This window comes from Ambystoma mexicanum, chromosome 11, assembly GCF_040938575.1.
Source record: "Ambystoma mexicanum isolate Mex_15411 chromosome 11, UKY_AmexF1_1, whole genome shotgun sequence".
Classification (NCBI taxonomy): Eukaryota; Metazoa; Chordata; class Amphibia; order Caudata; family Ambystomatidae; genus Ambystoma; species Ambystoma mexicanum.
In genome coordinates, this window is record NC_090934.1 from 55,831,255 (window position 1) to 55,853,332 (window position 22,078).

Sequence of the window (22,078 nt, forward strand, 5' to 3'; positions counted from 1 at the left end):
ATAAAGAGCCAGTCTAGCTTGTGAGGCTCAGTGACTGCGATAAGGGCCCGTCAAGCTTGTGAGGGTCAGGGGCTGGGACAAAGGGCATGTCAAGCTTGTGAAGCTCAGGGCCTGGGATAAAGGGCCCCTCTATCTTGTGAGGCTCAGGGACTGGGATAAAGGGCCCGTCTAGCTTTTGAGGCTCAAGGGCTGGGATAAGGGGCTGGGCTAAAGGTCCTGTCTAGCTTGTGAGGCTCATGGGCTGGGATAAAGGGCTCGTCTAGGTTGTGAAGCTCAGGGACTGGGAAAAGGGCTGTCTAGCTTGTGAGGCTGAGGATCACATGTCTAGTTTATGAGACACAGGTGCTATGACAATGGGCCAATCTGGCTTGTGTGGCTAAAGGGATAAAGAGCCCATCTATCTCATAAGGCACATGGACTGCGATAAAGGGCACGTTAAGTTTGTGAGGCTCAGGGGCTAGAATAAAATGCCCGCCTAATTGGAGAGGCTGAGGAGCTGGGATAAAGGACATGATAGCTCATGAGTCTCAGGTGCTGGGATAAAGGGCCCACCTAGCTTGAGTATACTGCAGGGTTAAGTGGCCTGTCTATGTCGTGAGGATAAGGGGCTGGGATAAAGGGCCTGTTTAGCTTGTGTGGCTGAAGAGCTAAATGTATGTGCACCTTAATGACGCTCAGGAGCTGGTAAAAGTATCTAAAGGGTCTGACTAGCTCATAGAGCTCAGGGGCTGTTATAAAGGGCCTGTCCAACTCATGAGGCCCAGGGGCTGGTATGAAAGTCCCCTCCAGCTTGTGAGGCTCAGGAACTGTGATAAAGGGCTTGTCTAGCTTGTGAGGCTCAGGGGCTGGGATAAAGGGCCTGCCTAACTTGTGAGGCTGAGGAATCTGAGATAAAAGGCCCGTCTAGTTTGTGAGGCTCAGCGGCTGAGATAAAGGGCCCATCTAGCTTGTGCATCTCAGAGGCTGAGAAAAAAAGGCCCACCTGTCTTGTGAGGCTCAGGGGCTGGGATAAAGGACATTTCTAGCTCATGAGGACCATGTGCTGCTATAAAGGGCCTGTTTAGCATGTGTGGCTGTGTGGTTAAAGGGTCTATGTAGCCCATGATGCTCATGAGCTGGTACAAGTGGGCCAGTCTAGCTCACGGTGGTTAGGAGAGGTGATAACGGGTCTGTATAGCATTTGGGGTTCAGGGGCTGTCATTTAGGTTCAGTCCATATCGTGAGGCCCAGGGGAAGTGGTAAAAGGTCCATGCATCTCACAAGGGCCAAGGGCTGGGATAAAGAGCCTGTCTAGGATACATTTTAATGCAGGCTGCTCACCTTCCAGTAACAGTTTCCCTTTAGACCATCCCTGTGTTACCATTCTCCTCCCTTGTTTACAGGAGGTGGGGACTGCCCATGTCCCACCCGACGAATTCTGAGGTTTCTCTGGGGCGGGGCACTTGGAGGGGAGGGTGGCAGCATTCTTCTGCAGGGCCCACGCTGCTCCCTTGAACCTCACCCCCTCAGTGCTACCAGTGTCGTCCAGACCTGTCGGTGAGCTAGTGTGGAAGGAATGTCATGCAGGGCAGGCACGAGCTTTCCACTGCCTCCTCAGAGCAGACGTCTCGCGCCTGCCTCCGGGGGTCGTCGGTAAGGCGCAGCCCGTCTGGGGCAATCGTGCCTTTTAGAGCAGGTGCGCACACACATTATTTCCGACATCTACTCATCGCCAGCATCCACACAGTGTGTTCTTTCTGCACTAGTGTGTTCAGCTGTGGCAGTACTCTCCACACTGGTGATACACTCTCCTACCTCTTCCAAGCTTGGGGACCTTCTCTCTCTCTCCTCACTTATCCTGCATCCTCAACCTGCCCCTGACCTCCCCTACGGACTGTTACACCTTGCTCCTGTGCCCCCACTTCTCCTAAAGTGCACTGTCCCATTATTTTGCTTTGTATACTCTTTTCTCAATGGATCCTCTCTTATCTTCCAGGATTACAATCTTGACGTCAACTCTTGCTCTCTCCTGAACCTTTCCCTCTCGCCCTCTCTCAGCTTCCTTATGTGTTTTACATTTGCTTTGCTCAGTTCTTTCACCCCAAAGCGTTTTACACTAATTATAGAAAGTTTACAGTTAAACAAGGAAGATGAAGGCATGACCACAGAGTGGGCAGTCGCACCTTTGAGCGTTCTTATGCGCAGAATGGGATTACCATAATGATCTCGGACCCAAATAACAGGACCGACTCAGAGAATATGGCAAAATACTACTTTATTATCAGTTGAATGAAGTAGGGAATCCTGGCGAACAACGAATCGTAGCCCACACACTCTCTGCGATATTTTGGTTATTCAAAGGCTTTATACTTGGATGTACGTCACTGATAACATCATCCTACGTGGCAATTAGTGAAATGTATCTGGTAGAGGGATTGGTTAAGGGTGCATATCTACTTATGCTCTATATAAGTGCTAGTAACATGATTGGCTGCCCCTCATCTGGCAGGCATACCTTGAATCTCCCTTGAACTACGTATGATGCAGACTATGGCAGTATAACAACAGCGGATTGGCTCCTGCAACAAAGTATACTCACTATAGGCCCTTATGATTTTTTGGCCTTCTCTCCCAACCTTGGACATTCGGCTCTTTAACAGCACATAAGCAAAACGAAACTCAGGTGCAGAGAACAATGTCAGACTACTACCCACTTGCCCAATTAGTCCATCATCTCTCATCAGTCCGGCCCCAAGCCAAGGCTTCTCTTTGTAGTTGTCCTTGCAGCTTGTTCTCTTCTCTGGGACGGAGTGTAGGTGCAGTGCTATCTTCAGTTCGAGCCTAATGAATAGCCCCTGTTTTCGCGTTTTGAATCACGTTTGAGGAGACCACAATTTTGTCCATTTCGTCCTTTTATTTGATGCTATTTGATTCAATTATTCTGGATGCTATTTCTCCTCTTGGCCTCTGGAGACTTGGCTGTTCCGTCTCACATAGGCTTCCTGCATCTTTAATTGTTCAGTGCTTGGCACTTGCAGATGTTTTCTTCTGTGTTTAATATAAGAGAAATATGTCTTAAGTACATGGTTTATCATTTTGACTCCCCTTGTGCCTTGCAATTATTCCTTGAGGTGACATTCTTGATCCCAGGCCAAAAGACATGATTTGTTTTTCGCACAAAGCTTTTTTCCAGCGCTTTTCAGCTCTGCACCCTTGACCAGTTTCTGAAGTAACTTCTGGTCATTCTTAGCACGAGCCCGACGTCCATCTTTTCAACACGGATGCCTTACCTGTGTTATATTTACCACTGTAGCAAGCTTCTGTGTGACTTATCTACCTTGCATTTCTGCGTATATACATTTACTACTCATCTGGTTACTTATCTTCTTTCAATACATGGTTTCTTTTCACTCAAGTACATGGTCATTTTGCTTCTTCAATTACACTTTTATTCGTGAAATATTTGCATATCATTTCAATGTGTCCTTACATCTTCTCTTTATGATGTCACTATACCATGGTCTGATGTCTCCTATAGCTCTTCTATGTCCAGAGGGGTCCACCACATCAGTACTTTCCCTATGGTTGTCTGAGTGCATAATGTCTCTCGTCTTTTCAATGCAGTATTGGGACGATACCTGGTGTCACAGTGCGTGCTCTTTTGCTACCATTCCAATATGACGGAGGTGAGGGGGCAGGCACTAGAGATGGTGTGTACTTCTTCCTCTCTACAGATGGAAGGTAGAATCTCTACAGATTCTACAAGCAAACATGCAACATTAACTCTGTTGCAAGGCTAGGTGACATGTAAGTGCCTAGATCTAGCGCCTAGATACCTATGGGCTAAGTGTGCTGCTATAAATGCAAAAAATAAATATAAATAAGTGCAAATAGAGTATTGATCGTGGATAGTCAGATATGAGATGGGAGAGTATTGCATGATTTGGGAGCAGGTAAAGGGACAGAATTTGAAGGCGTGCAAGCCATGAGAGTATTCCAAAGAGATAACGAGACGCAGAGTGTAGCACAAGAGGGTGTTGGTAAGGTTGATGAGATTGGATAGTGAAGGATAAGAAACATGCAAGGTACGGGTAAACATGAGAAGTTTGGTAATCTGACAATAACCTGCATTGAAGAATTCAGAGTAGTTTGAAGAAAGTGGATCGCCTGGACTACATCAGTAGTCTGCATCCTTTGGTTCTGCAGATGTTTTGGACTACAAATCCCATCAGCTATAGACAGCTTTGTCAATGAGGGATCTTGTGAGGTTTCATCAGAATTATTTGAAGAGCTGCAGGTTGCAGACTCCTGTGTTGGAGGACCAACAAAGGGCGCTGACCTGCAGTTAAGATCGGAACCAAAAAAGAGTGTGACGAACAACTTTAAAATAAGAAACATGACCATATTACCGAGTTCTTTTCATATTAAAAATCTGACTGTGACAAGACTGGCAAAACCTGGGCAATTTGTTCCTAGAAATGAAGCAGTTGATTAAATTGAACTTAACATTCCGAGTAGCTATGGAGAGTGGAGTATAAAAAGACGGGATGGATGTGAAGAGAAGAGGTGTCCGGGTATGAAGCATCAGGAAGGAACCACCATTTTGAATGCAGAAATCTTGGAACCGGTCAAGCTTCACCATCATTTGAACAAGAAGATAATTTGGTTAGAAGTTTACAGGTGAAAGAGGTACATCTGCGAATGCCCCAGGCATAAATGAGACTGGTAGCTGCAAAAAGAAATGATATCTGCCAAAGGGATAGTAGATAGAGAACTAAAAACAGAGGACCCAGGACATGGTCCTGAGGAATGCCAGAGGGGAGCGAAACAGGTAGAGATAAACAACCATTCATGGTGACTGAAATAGAATGGGGAAAAAAGACAAGAGAGAGACAAGGTACAGAGATCTTTTGGACGAACTAGAGGATGGTGTGATCAACAGTGCCAAAGGCGTCATGTAATTCTAAGAGGTCAAGAAGAAAGGTTGTTTGGCATTTTGAGCTGGGGGAGAAAATCGAGCAACACAAAGGAGAGCTAGTGCTCCCCTACAGCATGCTAGCCTTGTTCAGCCTACACCCCTCTCTTACAGCCATATCTCTCTTAGGTGATCCACATTCTCACCCTCTCTTGTGCCCCATTTAAATCACCTCTGCTGTATCGATATAATCTGGCATCTGCCTCTGTTTAGTTTTTTCCACTGACCTTCCACTGGGAAAAACACAAAGTCCATTCATATTGGGCACAGACATAACATATTTCTAATCTTCTCTGTCCTTCCAAGACTTTCCCAATACCAGTTCTGGCTGAGACATTCTCCCACAATCCCCCACATGCTGCCCTAGGTTACACCAAGACCCCTTTCCGATGGGCTCAGAGGTCCACCTATGAACTTTCTCATGCTTTTCTAGGATACAACAAAACTCCTTCCAGGTGAGCTCAGACCTGCACAGAGGTTCCTTTACATGCGTTCACAGGCTAGACCCCTTCCAGGTGGGCTCAGACATCCACCATCGATCCTTTGCATCTTCCCTAGGATGTAACAAGACCCCTTCCAAGCAGGTTCAGATGCCAACCAGCGTTCCTTGACATGCTCCTGCAGGCTACACCAAGACCCTTCCAGGGCGTCTCAGATGTTCACCTAAGATCCCTCACATGCTCTCCCAGGCTACACCAAGACCCCTTCCGGGTGGGCTCAGATGTTCACCTAAGATCCTTCACAGCCTCTCCCAGGCTACACCAAGACCCCTTCCGGGTGGGCTCAGATGTTCACCTAAGATCCTTCACAGCCTCTCCCAGGCTACACCAAGACCCCTTCCGGGTGGGCTCAGATGTTCACCTAAGATCCTTCACAGCCTCTCCCAGGCTACACCAAGACCCCTTCCGGGTGGGCTCAGATGTTCAACTAAGATCCCTCACCTGCTCCCCCAGGTTACACCTAAGAACCCTCCCATGCTCCTGCAGGCTACACCAAGACCCCTTCGAGGTGGGCATTGACGTGCATCCATAGTTTTCTAACCTCCAACCAATGGGTGTGTCAGACTGAGGGGGCCTCTAGGTCCCCGTCTAATCTCCAGAGGAGATCTGGTGTGATCCACATATGGGAAACATGGAAACCTTAAGTGTGCGTAAGCACCAGACATAATTAAACATAGCTGCTAAATATGACAGGGAACAAAGACGATCCCTGGGGGACGCCACATAGCAGTGGAGAAAGGAGATATGATAGATGTTATGAACACTCTCTGCTGAAGGCAACCACTTGAGGGCCATCCCATCAATGCCCGCTTTAGTAAAACGATGGATCAGACAAGGGTGGTCCATGGTGTTGAAGGTCACTGATAGGCCAACTAATATGAGGGCCGCCATCCGTCTCAAAGACGATACACCACTGACACTATGACCAAGTCAACGCCTCTTGAATGTCAGACGCCTGCTTCTTAGCAATTTAAATGACATAACGCTTGTTTTAATAAATCAACTATTTGCCCAGTGCTGGCTTTCTCACAACTTTTAGCACCAATTGGCAGACGAGACATGGAATGGAACCTGGGGATCCAGGAAGGGTTTTATTCAATTAAAGCTTCACATCTGCTTTTTTAAGATCTTAAGAAATTAATTCAGCTATGAACAAAATATTTATCAAAATACAAATTTGAGACGCAGTAGGTGCCCCTTAGAACTTAATATCTTAAGTGGGGGGTGTAGGAGGGAAGGACCGAGAGGGCACCCTTGTTTAAACACGTTCCCCGGGGTTGACTTGACCTCTGCGATTGCCAGCAGGGAGACACTGGTTGAAAGGGGCGTTCGGTGCTCTTCTGCGATTACCTCAGAATATCTGCAAAACAAATGGACAATTCCGTGCATGGTTCCAATCCATGGAGCAGCAGCCTGAGTGGCAAATGGCGCATCACACGCTCGCCAGGGCTAACCCAAGCCCCCCACCCCCTCAGAGGTGGACTCAGACGTCCACACGCATCACGCGCTGTCCTGGGCTAAGCCCAACACATATGACATCCACATGCATCGTATGCTGTCCTTGGATGAAACCAGCCCCTCCACCCCCTCAGAAGAGGACTCAGATATTGGCCATCACACGCTGTCCTGGGCTAACCCAAGCCCCCCACCCTCTCAGGGGTGGACTCAGATATTGGTGGGCATCACACGCTGTCCTGGGCTAACCCAAGCCCCCCACCCTCTCAGGGGTGGACTCAGATATTGGTGGGCATCACACGCTGTCCTGGGCTAACCCAAGCCCCCCACCCTCTCAGAGGTGGACTCAGATATTGGTGGGCATCACACGCTGTCCTGGGCTAACCCAAGCCCCCCACCCTCTCAGAGGTGGACTCAGATATTGGTGGGCATCACACGCTGTCCTGGGCTAACCCAAGCCCCTCACCCCCTCAGAGGTGGACTCAGATATTGGCCATCACACGCTGTCCTGGGCTAACCCAAGCCCCCCACCATCTCAGAGGTGGACTCAGATATTGGTGGGCATCACACGCTGTCCTGGGCTAACCCAAGCCCCTCACCCCCTCAGAGGTGGATTCAGATATTGGTGGGCATCACACGCTGTCCTGGGCTAACCCAAGCCCCTCACCCCCTCAGAGGTGTACTCAGATATTGGTGGGCATCACACGCTGTCCTGGGCTAACCCAAGCCCCTCACCCCCTCAGAGGTGGACTCAGATATTGGTGGGCATCACACGCTGTCCTGGGCTAACCCAAGCCCCCACCCTCTCAGAGGTGGACTCAGATATTGGTGGGCGTCACATGCTCTCCTGTGCTGAACTGGACAGGTTCTTCATGCCAGCCTAGTTTTCTGCCATGCCAGAGATTATACCCACCCCCAGATAAGGGAAGAGTTGTGCTCACACCCATGACTTCCTCTAATCTTGTGACCCCTTTTGTTTCTGTGTCTCTGCAGGTAACTCTGGGGCCCCCAGGACCAAGGGTAAGTGTTAGAGAGTCCTGTTCTGCTGGCATTGCTTTCAAGGTGGACCCCAAGCCTGAGTCTTATTACTCCTGACCCTCATGCATGCCCATCAGTGTGTAGATGATGACAGCCAGGATATGCTTTTGTGACAGGAGCAGTGTGCAACTTCACAAATGTTGTGTTATATAAGACCAAGTGTGAGGCTTAATGGTGATGTTTCTCATGTCGGTTCAAGATTGTATTTATTATATAGAATGGAATATGTGTGCTTGTCGCTGTGTCTGTCTGTGTAGCCTGCATTGGTCTTCAATGTGTTGTGATTTCTCTGAGTGCTGTACAGTTATACCGTGAATGGTGTGCCCACCGCTCTCACCCTCTGTCCCTTTGCCATCATACAGGGCCTGAAGGGAGAGAGAGGGTCAGCTGGTAGCTATGGACCGAAGGGCGAGAAGGGGAACCGGGTGAGTAGTGATAATGGCCCTCACAAGCCAGCCGTGCTCGGCCTGTGCTGCCGCAGACGCAGCACACGGGTGTCTTCAGTGGTGGGACATGGGGAGTGGCTTTGGATCAACCTGGGGCGATGACTTTTCGAACCCAGTGTCTCCTCACAATGGGACAATCCCATGAAAGGGATTCTTCATAACATCCACATCCTGAGAGCCCTCTATCCACTCACACCAAAACAGTCCTCACCCAGAACAGGCCCTTTGGCTCTCTTCTGCATTGGTGAAAGTCCACCTTCTGCAAACCTCTCCTTCTGACACAGACCCAGGGTGATGGACAGCAGTCCACCTTCTACAACCTCTCTTTCTACTACAAACCTCTCATTCTAACACAGACCCAGGGTGATGGACCTCAGTCCACCTTCTACAAACCTCTCCTTCTGACACATGCCCATGGTGATGACCTCAGTCCACCTTCTACAAACCTCTCCATCTGACACAGACCCATGGTGATGGACCTCAGCCCACCTTCTACAAACCTCTCCTTCCGACACAGACCTGGGGTGATGGACCACAGCCCACCTTCTGCAAACCTCTCCTTCTGACACAGGCCCAGGGTGATGACCTCAGCCCACCTTCTGCAAACCTCTCCTTCTGACACAGACCCAGGGTGATGGACAGCAGCCCACCTTCTACAAACCTCTCCTTCCGACACAGACCGAAGGTGATGGACCTTAGCCCACCTTATACAAAACTCTCCTTCTGACACAGGCCAAGGGTGATGACCTCAGCCTACCTTCTGCAAACCTCTCCTTCTGACACAGACCCAGGGTGATGGACAGCAGCCCACATTCTGCAAACCTCTCCTTCCGACACAGACCCAGGGTGATGGACCACAGCCCACCTTCTACAAACCTCCACTTCTGACACAGACCCATGGTGATGGACCTCAGCGTACCTTCTACAAACCTCTCCTTCTGACACAGACCCAGGGTGATGGACCACAGCCCACCTTATACAAACCTCTCCTTCCGACACAGACCCTGTGTGATGGACCTCAGCCTACCTTCTACAAACCTCTCCTTCTGACACAGACCCAGGGTGATGGATCTCAGCCCACCTTCTACAAACCTCTCCTTCTGACACAGACCCAGGGTGATGGACCTCAGCCTACCTTCTACAAACCTTTCCTTCTGACACAGACCCAGGGTGATGGATCTCAGCCCACCTTCTACAAACCTCTCCTTCTGACACAGACTCAGGGTGATAGATCTCAGCCCACTCTCTGCAAACCTCTCCTTCTGACACAGGCTAAGGGTGATGACCTCAGGCCACCTTCTACAAACCTCTCCTTCTGACACAGACCCAGGGTTATGGACCTCAGCCCATCTTCGACAAACCTCTCCTTCTGACACAGACCCAGGGTGATAGATCTCAGCCCACTTTCTGCAAACCTCTCCTTCTGACACAGGCTAAGGGTGATGACCTCAGGCCACCTTCTACAAACCTCTCCATCTGACACAGACCCATGGTGATGGACCTCAGCCCACCTTCTACAAACCTCTCCTTCCGACACAGACCTGGGGTGATGGACCACAGCCCACCTTCTGCAAACCTCTCCTTCTGACACAGGCCCAGAGTGATGACCTCAGCCCACCTTCTGCAAACCTCTCCTTCTGACACAGACCCAGGGTGATGGACAGCAGCCCACCTTCTACAAACCTCTCCTTCCGACACAGACCGAAGGTGATGGACCTTAGCCCACCTTCTACAAAACTCTCCTTCTGACACAGGCCAAGGGTGATGACCTCAGCCCACCTTCTGCAAACCTCTCCTTCTGACACAGACCCAGGGTGATGGACAGCAGCCCACATTCTGCAAACCTCTCCTTCCGACACAGACCCAGGGTGATGGACCACAGCCCACCTTCTATAAACCTCCACTTCTGACACAGACCCATGGTGATGGACCTCAGCGTACCTTCTACAAACCTCTCCTTCTGACACAGACCCAGGGTGATGGACCACAGCCCACCTTCTACAAACCTCTCCTTCCGACACAGACCCAGGGTGATGGACCTCAGCCTACCTTCTACAAACCTCTCCTTCTGACACAGACCCAGGGTGATGGATCTCAGCCCACCTTCTACAAACCTCTCCTTCTGACACAGACCCAGGGTGATGGACCTCAGCCTACCTTCTACAAACCTTTCCTTCTGACACAGACCCAGGGTGATGGATCTCAGCCCACCTTCTACAAACCTCTCCTTCTGACACAGACCCAGGGTGATAGATCTCAGCCCACTTTCTGCAAACCTCTCCTTCTGACACAGGCTAAGGGTGATGACCTCAGGCCACCTTCTGCAAACCTCTCCTTCTGACACAGACCCAGGGTGATGGACCTCAGCCCACCTTCGACAAACCTCTCCTTCTGACACAGACCCAGGGTGAGGGACCTCAGCCCACCTTGTGCAAACCTCTCCTTCTGACACAGACCCCGGGTGATGGACCTCAGCCCACCTTCTGCAAACCTCTCCTTCTGACACAGAACCAGGTTGAGGGACCTCAGCCCACCTTGTGCAAACCTCTCCTTCCGACACACCTGGTGTGATGGACCACAACCCACCTTCTGCAAACCTCTCCTTCTGACACAGACCTGGGGTGCTGGACAGCAGCCCACCTTCTGCAAACCTCTCCTTCTGACACAGACCCGGGGTAAGGGACCTCAGCCCACCTTCTACGAACCTCTCCTTCTGACACAGACCCGGGGTGATGGACATCAGCCCACCTTCTACAAACCTCTCCTTTTGACACAGACCCGGGGTGATGGACCTCAGCCCACCTTCTACAAACCTCTCCTTCTGACACAGACCCGGGGTGATGGACCTCAGCCCACCTTCTGCAAACCTCTCCTTCTTACACAGACCCGGGGTGATGGACCTCAGCTCACCTTCTGCAAACCTCTCCTTCTGACACAGACCCAGGGTGATGGACCTCAGCCCACCTTCTACAAACCTCTCCTTCTGACACAGACCCGGGGTGATGGACCTCAGCTCACCTTCTACAGACTTCTCCTTCTGACACAGACCCGGGGTGATGGACCCCAGCCCACCTTCTGCAAACCTCTCCTTCTGACACAGACCCGCGGTGATGGACCTCAGCCTACCTTCTGCAAACCTCACCTTCTGACACAGACCCGGGGTGATGGACAGCAGCCCACCTTCTACAAACCTCTCCTTCCGACACAGACCCAGGGTGATGGACCTTAGCCCACCTTCTACAAACCTCTCCTTCTGACACAGGCCCAGGGTGATGACCTCAGCCCACCTTCTGCAAACATCTCCTTCTGACACAAACCCAGGGTGATGGACCCCAGCCTACCTTCTACAAACCTCTCCTTCTGACACAGACCCATGGCGATGGACCTCAGCCCACCATCTACAAACCTCTCCTTCTGACACAGACCCAGGGTGATGGACCACAGCCCACCTTCTACAAACCTCTCCTTCTGACACAGACCCAGGATGATGGACCTCAGCCCACCGTCTACAAACCTCTCCTTCTGACACAGACCCAGGATGATGGACCTCAGCCTACATTCTGAAAACCTCTCCTTCTGACACAGACCCGGGGTGCTGGACAGCAGCCCACCTTCTACAAACCTCTCCTTCTGACACAGACCCGGGGTGATGGACCTCAGCCCACCTTCTGCAAACCTCTCCTCTCCTTCTGACACAGACCCAGGGTGATGGACCTCAGCCCACCTTCTACAAACCTCTCTTTCTGACACAGACCCGGGGTGATGGACCTCAGCCCACCTTCTACAAACCTCTCCTTCTGACACAGACCCAGGATGATGGACCTCAGCCCACCGTCTACAAACCTCTCCTTCTGACACAGATTCAGGGTGATGGACCCCAGCCCACCTTCTACAAACCTCTCCTTCTGACACAGACCCAGGGTGATGGACCTCAGGCCACCTTCTACAAACCTGTCCTTCTGACACAGACCCAGGGTGATGGACCCCAGCCCACCTTCTACAAACCTCTCCTTCTGAAACAGACCCAGGGTGATGGACACCAGCCCACCTTCTACAAACCTCTCCTTCTGACACAGACCAGGGGTGCTGGATAGCAGCCCACCTTCTAAAAACCTCTGCTTCTGACACAGACCCGGGGTGATGGGCCTCAGCCCACCTTCTGCAAACCTCTCATCTCCTTCTGACACAGACCCAGGGTGATGGACCTCAGCCCACCTTCTACAAACCTCTCCTTCTGACACAGACCCATGGTGATAACCTCAGGCCACCTTCTGCAAACCTCTCCTTCTGACGCAGACCTGGGGTGATGGACCACAGCCCACCTTCTACAAACCTCTCCTTCTGACACAGACCCGGAGTGATGAACCTCAGCCCACCTTCTACAAACCTCTACTTCTGACACAGACCCAGGGGGATGGACCTCAGCCCAGCTTTTACAAACCTCTCCTTCTGACACAGACCCGGGTTGATGGACAGCAGCCCACCTTCTACAAACCTCTCCTCTGACACAGACCCAAGGTGATGGATACCAGCCCACCTTCTACAAACCTCCCCTTCTGACACTGACCCAGGGTGATGACCTCAGCCCACCCACTGCAAACCTCTACTTCTGACACAGACCAATGGTGATGGACCTCAGCCCACCTTCTGCAAACCTCTCCTTCTGACACAGACCCAGGGTGATGGACAGCAGCCCACCTTCTACAAACCTCTCCTTCCGACACAGACCCAGGGTGATGGACCTTAGCCCATCTTCTACAAACCTCTCCTCTGACACAGACCCAGGGTGATGGATACCAGCCCACCTTCTACAAACCTCCCCTTCTGACACAGACCCAGGATGATGACCTCAGCCCACCTTCTGCAAACCTCTCCTTCTGACACAGACCAATGGTGATGGACCTCAGCCCACCTTCTGCAAACCTCTCCTTCTGACACAGACCCAGGGTGATGGACAGCAGCCCACCTTCTACAAACCTCTCCTTCTGACACAGGCCCAGGGTTATGGCCTCAGCCCACCTTCTACAAACCTCTCCTTCTGACACAGGCCCAGGGGAATGGACCCCAGCCCACCTTCTGCAAACCTCTCCTTCTGACACAGACCCGGGGTGATGGACCTCAGCCCATCTTCTACAAACTTCTCCTTCTGACACAGACTCAGGGTGATGGACCCCAGCCCACCTTCTACAAACCTCTCCTCTGACACAGACCCAGGGTGATGGATACCAGCCCACCTTATACAAACCTCCCCTTCTGACACAGACTCAGGGTGATGGACCCCAGCCCACCTTCTACATCCTCTCCTTCTGACACAGACGCAGGGCGATGGACCTCAGCCTACCTTCTACAAACTTCTCCTTCTGACACAGACCCAGGGTGATGGACCCCAGCCCACCTTCTACAAACCTCTCCTCTGACACAGACCCAGGGTGATGGATACCAGCCCACCTTCTACAAACCTCCCCTTCTGACACAGACTCAGGGTGATGGACCCCAGCCCACCTTCTACATCCTCTCCTTCTGACACAGACCCAGGGCGATGGACCTCAGCCTACCTTCTACAAACTTCTCCTTCTGACACAGACTCAGGGTGATGGATCCCAGCCCACCTTCTACATCCTCTCCTTCTGACACAGACCCAGGGCGATGGACCTCAGCCTACCTTCTACAAACTTCTCCTTCTGACACAGACTCAGGGTGATGGATCCCAGCCTACCATCACTGCATTTCACTGCTACAGCACTGGTACTATGAGTTCTCACCACACCGCCAATACTGCATCACAATGCACCATCAATTGTACTGTGAGTTCTCACCACACTGACACTACTAGATTCCACTGATCCAGCACTGTCACTGTGAGTTCTCACCACACTGACACTACTAGATCCCACTGATCCAGCACTGCCACTATGAGTTCTCACGATTCCGCCTGCACTGCACCACAGCGCACACACACTGGCATTATGAGCTCTCTATCCATAGTGGCCTCACTGCATCACACTGCACCGGCACCGCCACTACACGTGTTTTCAGCACACCGACCTCGCAGGATCACACTACACTGCACTACCGCACCAGCACTCGTGTTTTTGAGGTCTCCCCACTCGGCCATCATTGCAAAGCATTGTTACTCCAGTGCTGTCACCCCCCACTCTGAAGGGGACAGGGGAGTCTGCAGCCAGATTGAGGGGTTCCCCAGACGAATACAGTTCTCTAAGCTGCCATTTGTTTCCTCAGGGTGTAGACTGTGTCCGGATCTCCGAGGAGGCGCCGCTTCAGGTGAGCCATGCCAGGGTGTGCCGTGTGTGTGTGTCTGTTGTGCTGTGCCTCTGAGACCTTCCAAGGGGTGCAAGGTGAATGTTTTGGGTTTCAGGTGGGCTGGCTGCCGTCGCAGATGCGTGCTAAAGGCGGCCCGAGCCTTACTGTGAGTGTCGCTTGTGTTCTCTGCATAGGAGACACCGTAGATACATGGGCAGTGATCTTAATGTTGGCAAGGCCTTGCGTTGTCTCATTCTGTGTCCGGGAGTTCCTTGTGCGTGCTTACTTCACCTCTGATGGTGTGTTGTTCTGTATGGGACTCTACATGGCTGATGTTTAGTTCACCTCTGTTGGTGTGGTGTTCTGTATGGGACTCTACATGGCTGATGTTTAGTTCACCTCTGTTGGTGTGGTGTTCTGTATGGGACTCTACATGGCTGATGTTTAGGTCGCATCTGGTGGTGTGTTGTTCTGCATGGGACACTGTGTAGTTTCTGCTTTTTGTTGTTGGGTTGTCTGCTGAAGCCGAGCGTAGCCATCGAATGAAGTCCTCAGATATTAACCTTTTCATGACTTTCCTTCTGTCTGATAGTGTGCAGCTGGTGACCCCGGAGAGAAGGGAGAGCGGGGCGACCCTGTGAGTAGAAATGTTACTCTTAATGCTCCCTGTCTGGATTATCATTCTTTTCCGGCCCCTGTGACTAGCAATGTTACTCTTAATGCTCCCTGTCTGGATTATCATTCTTTTCCGGCCCGTGTGACTAGGAATGTTACTCTGCTCCCTCAAACTAAAACCTCCTCTAACCTTGTCCATAGCTGGCCAAGCTTAGATGGTCACCAATGTACCTTTCATTGTGCATCCTTGTCCTTACCTGCCCTCTTCCTTCATGTGTTATTGCTCAGTGTGTGCTCCACAGAGACAACTGAAAGTTATCAAATCTTTGGAAAATCTTCGGATCAATTATGCGCATAATGACATGGGGTGGTGCTTTTGCACTGTCCCCAGTCTCTGATGTCCCAAAGCATAATGATGATTGTGAATGCTTTCCTTCCAGGGGCTGAAAGGATCTTCCGGGCCTGAGGGACCTGGGGGGCAGAAGGTAAGGACGTCTTCTGTGTAACTCAAGGGAATTGGGTGCAGAGACTAGTTTCTGCCCAGCGTGGCAGAGAGCAGTGATATGGGCAGATGGCATGGATAACCCCTCCCCGCGTGGAAGAGAGGCCATGTGGGGTAAAGAGGGACAGAGCTTTGGTCCTCACCTAGCACTCATCCAAGCACTTACGTGATGCTATGCCATCAATGTATTATACCGTGCCATTCACCTTCCTAGCTGGCACCTTGTCACAGAAAGTGGCATATTGTGTTCCCGCCCGGTGTGACCAGACCGTAGTCTGTGGGGGGGAAAAGGGCAAAAGGTGGTGAAGTGGGAATAGGAAAGGCATGCACTCGAAAGGGTCCGGTAGAGGGAATATGATTGTGTAAGTAATGTTATGTTAAGTTAAACCATTATAAAGCGCAAAGTCTCACCCCACGGGGCATCATGGCGCTAAGGCAGAACTACACAAAGACAGAATGAAAAAGTGCAAAGATTAGGCTGCAAAAAGCCAGGTTGTCACAGCCCGCCTGAAGCTGAGATGATCCTCAGTAAGTCCAAGAGGCCTGGCCAGACATTGTCACGGGGAAGAGGGGCAAAATAAGGCCTATTTTGGTAATGAGCATTTTCTAGTGATGGCAGTTTCTTTCACCTTGGGGGTTGGGGAAAGTATTAGATTGGCTGGAAGCATGGATCTGGGATGGCTTCTAGCTGTGCTTAGGCGAGCCATTGAAGTGTGCTGCCAGAATTGTCCGATAGCATTTACAGGTTCCCCCTGGAAACCCCTGGCAGATGATCAGGACTGACAGCCACTGTCACAAGTGTCACAGTCAAGACCTGGTTGTGTACCAAAAGGTGAATGTGGGGAGCACGGGGCGGGGGGATAAGGTATAGGGAAAAATATTACATCAGCCCTCCATGTGCCAGACATTCATGGCCGCTTAGGGTGGGCAAATTCACTAATGCGAGCTGTATGTGGAGCCTGGGCAGAATAGCCTATCGCCTTGAGCAGTATGGGGGGAATAGCCCTCAGCCGTGAGGAGCATGGAAATAATAGCCTACAGTCAAGATTAGCATCAGGAGAGTAGCCTATAGTCTTGAGGAGTACGGGGAGAGTAGCCTATAGTCCTGAGAGACATGTAAAGAAAAAAAAAACCTATAGTCTTGTGGAGCATGGGGAGAGTAGCCCTCAGTCTTGAGGAGCATTGGGAGAATAAATAGTGTTCAGTCTTGAGGAGCCTGGAGAGAATAGCCTATAGTCTTGTGGAGCATGGGGAGAGTAGCCTATAGTCTTGAGGAGTACAGGGAGAGTAGCCTATAGTCCCGAGGGACATGTGAAAATAAAACCTATGGGCCTCATTACGACCCTGGCGGAACGGGTTAACGGGTGCCGCAAAAGGATGCGGACCCGTTAAACCCGTTCTGCCACATTACGAGGTCCCCTCGCGGGACATGGTAAGCACGGCCTGGTAAAACCAAAACGTTACGGACCCAAATACCTCATCACCTCGTATCGTAGTTATACAATCGTGCTACCCAAACACCACCCACTCTAGCACAAGGAAGTTTAGTTTCATTATGAGAGTAAGTCACCTCTTCCTCAGCCTCGGGCTCCAATGTATCGCGTTCTCCGTGCGATTCCTCCTAGATAGTAGCAAATGTTCTCTATCTCCCCATGGAAAATGTATCAACTCACTTGATGTTGAAATTCTACCGGGGGACCTTTTAAATGTCTCTTCCTCAAAGAGATCCCCAATTTCAAAACTATAGGTTATTCCTGCCATGCTTCCCAAGAATACAGGTTATTCTCCATGTGCTCCTCTAGATTATAGGCTACTCTCCCCATGCTTCCCTAGACTGTAGGATATTCTTCTCATGTTCCTCAAGACTATTGGCTACTCTCCCCCTACATCTGAAGGCTATAGGCCTATGCGGACTATGCCCCTCAAGACTATAGGCTATTCCATCCATGCTCCTCACAACTACATGCTATTTTCCCATGCTCCTCAAGACTATATGCTGCTCTCCCGATGCTCCTCAAGTCTATATGCTGCTCTCCCCATGCTCCCCAAGACTATTGACTATTCTCCCCCTGCTCCTCAAGACTGCAGGCTATTCTCCCCATGCTCCTCAAGACTATAGGCTATTCCATCCATGCTCCTCACAACTACATGCTATTTCCCCATGCTCCTTAAGACTATATGCTGCTCTCCCCATGCTCCTCAAGTCTATATGCTGCTCTCCACATGCTCCTCAAGACTATAGACTATTCTTCCCCTGCTCCTTAAGACTGCAGGCTATTCTCCCCATGCTCCTCAAGACTATAGGCTATTCCATCCATGCTCCTCACAACTACATGCTATTTCCCCATGCTCCTCAAGACTATATGCTGCTCTCCCCATGCTCCTCAAGTCTATATGCTGCTCTCCACATGCTCCTCAAGACTAAAGACTATTCTTCCCCTGCTTCTTAAGACTGCAGGCTATTCTCCCCATGCCCCTCAAGACTATAGGCTATTCCATCCATGCTCTGCACAACTACATGCTATTTCCCCATGCTCCTCAAGACTATATGCTGATCTCCCCATGCTCCTCAAGACTATAGACTATTCTCTCCAGGCTCCTCAAGACTGAACACTATTCTCCCCATGCTCCTCAAGACTGAGGGCTACCCTCCCCATGGGCCTCATTACGACCTCGGCGGTAGCCATGCCGCTATTGGCGGCATGGCTGCCGCCGAAATCGCGTCTGGGTCCGGGTTCCCGGAATGAGGAATTCCCGGGCCATTCCGAGTTCGGAGGGCCCGGTAATTCCTCCTTCCAAGAACCCGGACCCGGACCTTCCCCATTCCCATTTCAGCCCCCATAGGGCTGAATGGGAATGGGAGAGGGAGCAAACAACGGGCCGATTACGAGTGGCCCGTTGTTTGCTCCCTCTTCCCCTCGCGGGACCCGGTAAGCACGCCTGGTTTGTGAGGAACATGAGGAGAATATCCTACAGTCTAGGGAAGCATGGGGAGAGTAGCCTATAATCTAGAGGAGCACATGGAGAATAACCTGTATTCTTCGGAAGCATGGCGGGAATAACCTATAGATTTGAAATTGGGGATCTCTTTGAGGAAGAGACATTTAAAAGGTCCCCCGGTAGAATTTCAACATCAAGTGAGTTGATACATTTTCCATGGGGAGATAGAAAAGTTGCTACTATCTAGGAGGAGAACGCGATACATTGGTTTCCGAGGCTACCTAATGTAGCCTCGGAGAATGACCGATTTAAGGGAAGAGGTGACTTGCTCTCATAATGAAACCAAACTTCCCTGTGCTAGAGTGGGTGGTGTAACGTCTTCATGGGCTGATCTAGTAATATAGTGCAAGATGCACACACAGCGCCTTAATGCAGAATAACTGAACGATTCCCAACATTGACTGGATGTAACCTACTTTAAGTAATAAGTAACGATTACAATGTAACTAAACTCAACTGGAGTATTTACAGCAAAGAAGCCTTGTACTCCACGAAGAAGAGCAAGGAGTGCCATGTACCCCGTTATCAACTGAGTATCACTCTAGCGCCAAAATCACAAAGGCGAGAATCAGACCACGCGAGAACATACAGAAAGAAGGTAAATATTAAGGAGGGTTACCTGAGTCAACGATGGGCCATCACTTAGCAACAAAGCCACCAATGGGAGCAGAGACAGGGTGGAGAACCCAGCTGGACAAAACCGAGAAGGGGCCAGAACTTTTATGATGGAATCCCAGAACACAGTGGATCACAGCCCTGGGATAGAATGCCTGTGGGTGAAAATACAAGTTAGGTAGATCACTAGAATGTGCAGATCACTGTGCTGATCATTGTAATAAGTTAGTAGATCCTTCTGCCAGTGAGGGGTTCTTATAAGACAGTCCTCTTGTCTTGGCGAGGTTTAGAATGGGTTCTGGTAAGAACCGAGTCACCTAGGCGACGGCTCAGAGATCATATTGTTGAATGTGTCATTTAGATTGGACTCCTAAGAATAAATGAGAAATCTCGTCGCTTCATGTTTAGAGTGATTTACTAACCCCAATCGAATATTCGACACGCAGAGAACAGCATCTATGCTTGACAGCCCGGTACTTACTGGCCTAACACCTACATAAATTATCTGTACATGATCCCCCACAGGTTAACAGCCCAGAGCCCCAGGCTGAGCTTACCACCAGCTTATATCTATGTGCTCACCAGACACAGTAAGGGAACATACCCACACCACGCACAACTCCATTGGCCCAACCTGGCCGTGTCATCATACCCCACTTTACATATACACCGCAGTATACATACACTCCCCCCGTCGCCCTCCTTAGATTCCCATTACAGCCAACCCACAATTTGATCCACTGCACTGCCACGACCACAATGCATCAAGCATCATTTCCTTTACAGAGCACTATGTTGTCATCAAGGGGGCCTTTCCCATAGGATAGTCCCTGAACCTATCAGAAGTGAGCACGCATCTGACTACTCACGAGAACCCTCTCTCACTATTTATACTGCCTTCAAAGATGGTGGCCGGCATCGAAAGATCGATGTGACCTCCCATCTTTATGCCGAGGCCCTACTGGCCTTTCAGGTAAGTGCGTGCGCAGTATCACCTACTCAGCTGCCCTCTCGGCCCATCTATATCCCACATTTCCCTCATACTGCAGGAATTGTGCCAACAGGCCTTTTTATTTCATTTTCTGGCCAGACTATTGACTGCAGCGTTAACACAGGCATCAGCCTGCCTCTACCATGCCCCCACAGCTTGCCCAATACGCAGGCCTGTCGCTGCCTCTTACTTACTGCACAGAGACTTCTCAAGGCGCTTGTCATGTATGGAGAAATAAGCACACAGTTCATTTATTTTTACAGCTGCATGCTCTCCATTACTCACCACCCACCAATCACGCCTCGGGTAACCCCCACCACCTCTCTCACATGTGTTGCCTCGACCCGTTGGCCCTAACAGCCCTCACCTTTGCCTGGGCATACACGGTATACTCATTGTATCCTGAATACTTGTGCAGACATTGCAGCAGCCGCTGCAACGTTGCGCTACACCAATCCCGACCGTTCTCTGGAATCACCCTCGGCAACTCCTGACCGTACTCTCTGAGCACCCATGTCCTGATTCTCTGCCACAGGCCCTGTTGCCCTCTCAGCACACGCTCATACAGCACCACATCTTCCCTCAATAGCTCCCTGGCGCACCCCCAATCGAATATTCGACACGCAGAGAACAGCATCTATGCTTGACAGCCTGGTACTTACTGGCCTAACACCTTTATAAATTATCTGTACATGTTCCCCCACAGGTTAACAGGCCAGAGCCCCAGGCTGAGCTTACCACCAGCTTATATCTATGTGCTCACCACACACGGTAAGGGAACATACCCACACCACACACAACTCCATTGGCCCAGCCTGGCCGGGTCTTCAGACCCCACTTCACTAACATAGCCTCTTTTCTTCCTTTCACCCTTTCCTTGGTGCTACCCTTCATTTGACTTGTGCATTTTCTGCTCCCACTTCTATAACCATGCCAACATCCATTATACTGTAACGACTTGCAATTTCATGCATTGTCTCACCCATCTCATCTGATGTACATTCTGTCCACTTAATGTCACCGCAATCACAACTACCAATGCAATGCAATCAACATGCCTAAACATGCCTCATGCATCAAAACGGCGTTCCTATATTCATGTCACACTATCACCAACCCTCACACCCTGAACACTTTTCACCTCCATCCAAATCACATCAGGTCACCCCACTCAGGTGTTTGCTTATTACTACAAATGTTCACTTTACCTTGTATTCTCACCAAAGCCTTGAAAAAGACCCATGTTGGGTTGAAACACGTGTCGGCTTAAGTGTCTTAATAAATCACCCTAAATATCAAGTGACGAGAATTCTCATTTATTCTTAAGAGTCCAATCTAAATTACACAGTCAACAATAAGATTACTGAGCCGGAGCCCGGGTGACTCAGTTCTTTCCCAAACCCACCCTGTGGGTGAACACAGTAGTTCTCAGCCCAGGAATAGAATCCCTGTGGGTGAACACAGGGGATCACAGCCCAGGAATAGAATCCCTCTGGGTGAACACAGGGGATCACAGCCCAGGAATAGAATCCCTCTGGGTGAACACAGGGGATCACAGCCCAGGAATAGAATCCCTGTGGGTGAACACAGGGGATCACAGCCCAGGAATAGAATCCATGTGGGTGAACACAGGGGATCACAGCCCAGGAATATAATCCATGTGGGTGAACACAGGGGATCACAGCCCAGGAATAGAATCCC

At 50.5% G+C, this 22,078-nt stretch overlaps 1 protein-coding gene across 8 annotated transcripts in view; it reads left to right on the forward strand.

Annotated features, from left to right (window-relative positions):
- The window catches only part of COL16A1 (collagen type XVI alpha 1 chain), a 706,769-nt gene that overhangs the window by 370,961 nt on the left and 313,730 nt on the right, over positions 1-22,078 (forward strand). For all 8 annotated transcript variants that reach the window (XM_069622515.1, XM_069622517.1, XM_069622520.1 and 5 more), the window contains 5 exons: positions 7,903-7,929; positions 8,310-8,372; positions 14,634-14,675; positions 15,247-15,291; positions 15,710-15,754. In XM_069622515.1, the coding sequence (XP_069478616.1) occupies positions 7,903-7,929; positions 8,310-8,372; positions 14,634-14,675; positions 15,247-15,291; positions 15,710-15,754 (222 nt within the window). The remainder of the gene's footprint in view (positions 1-7,902; positions 7,930-8,309; positions 8,373-14,633; positions 14,676-15,246; positions 15,292-15,709; positions 15,755-22,078) is intronic.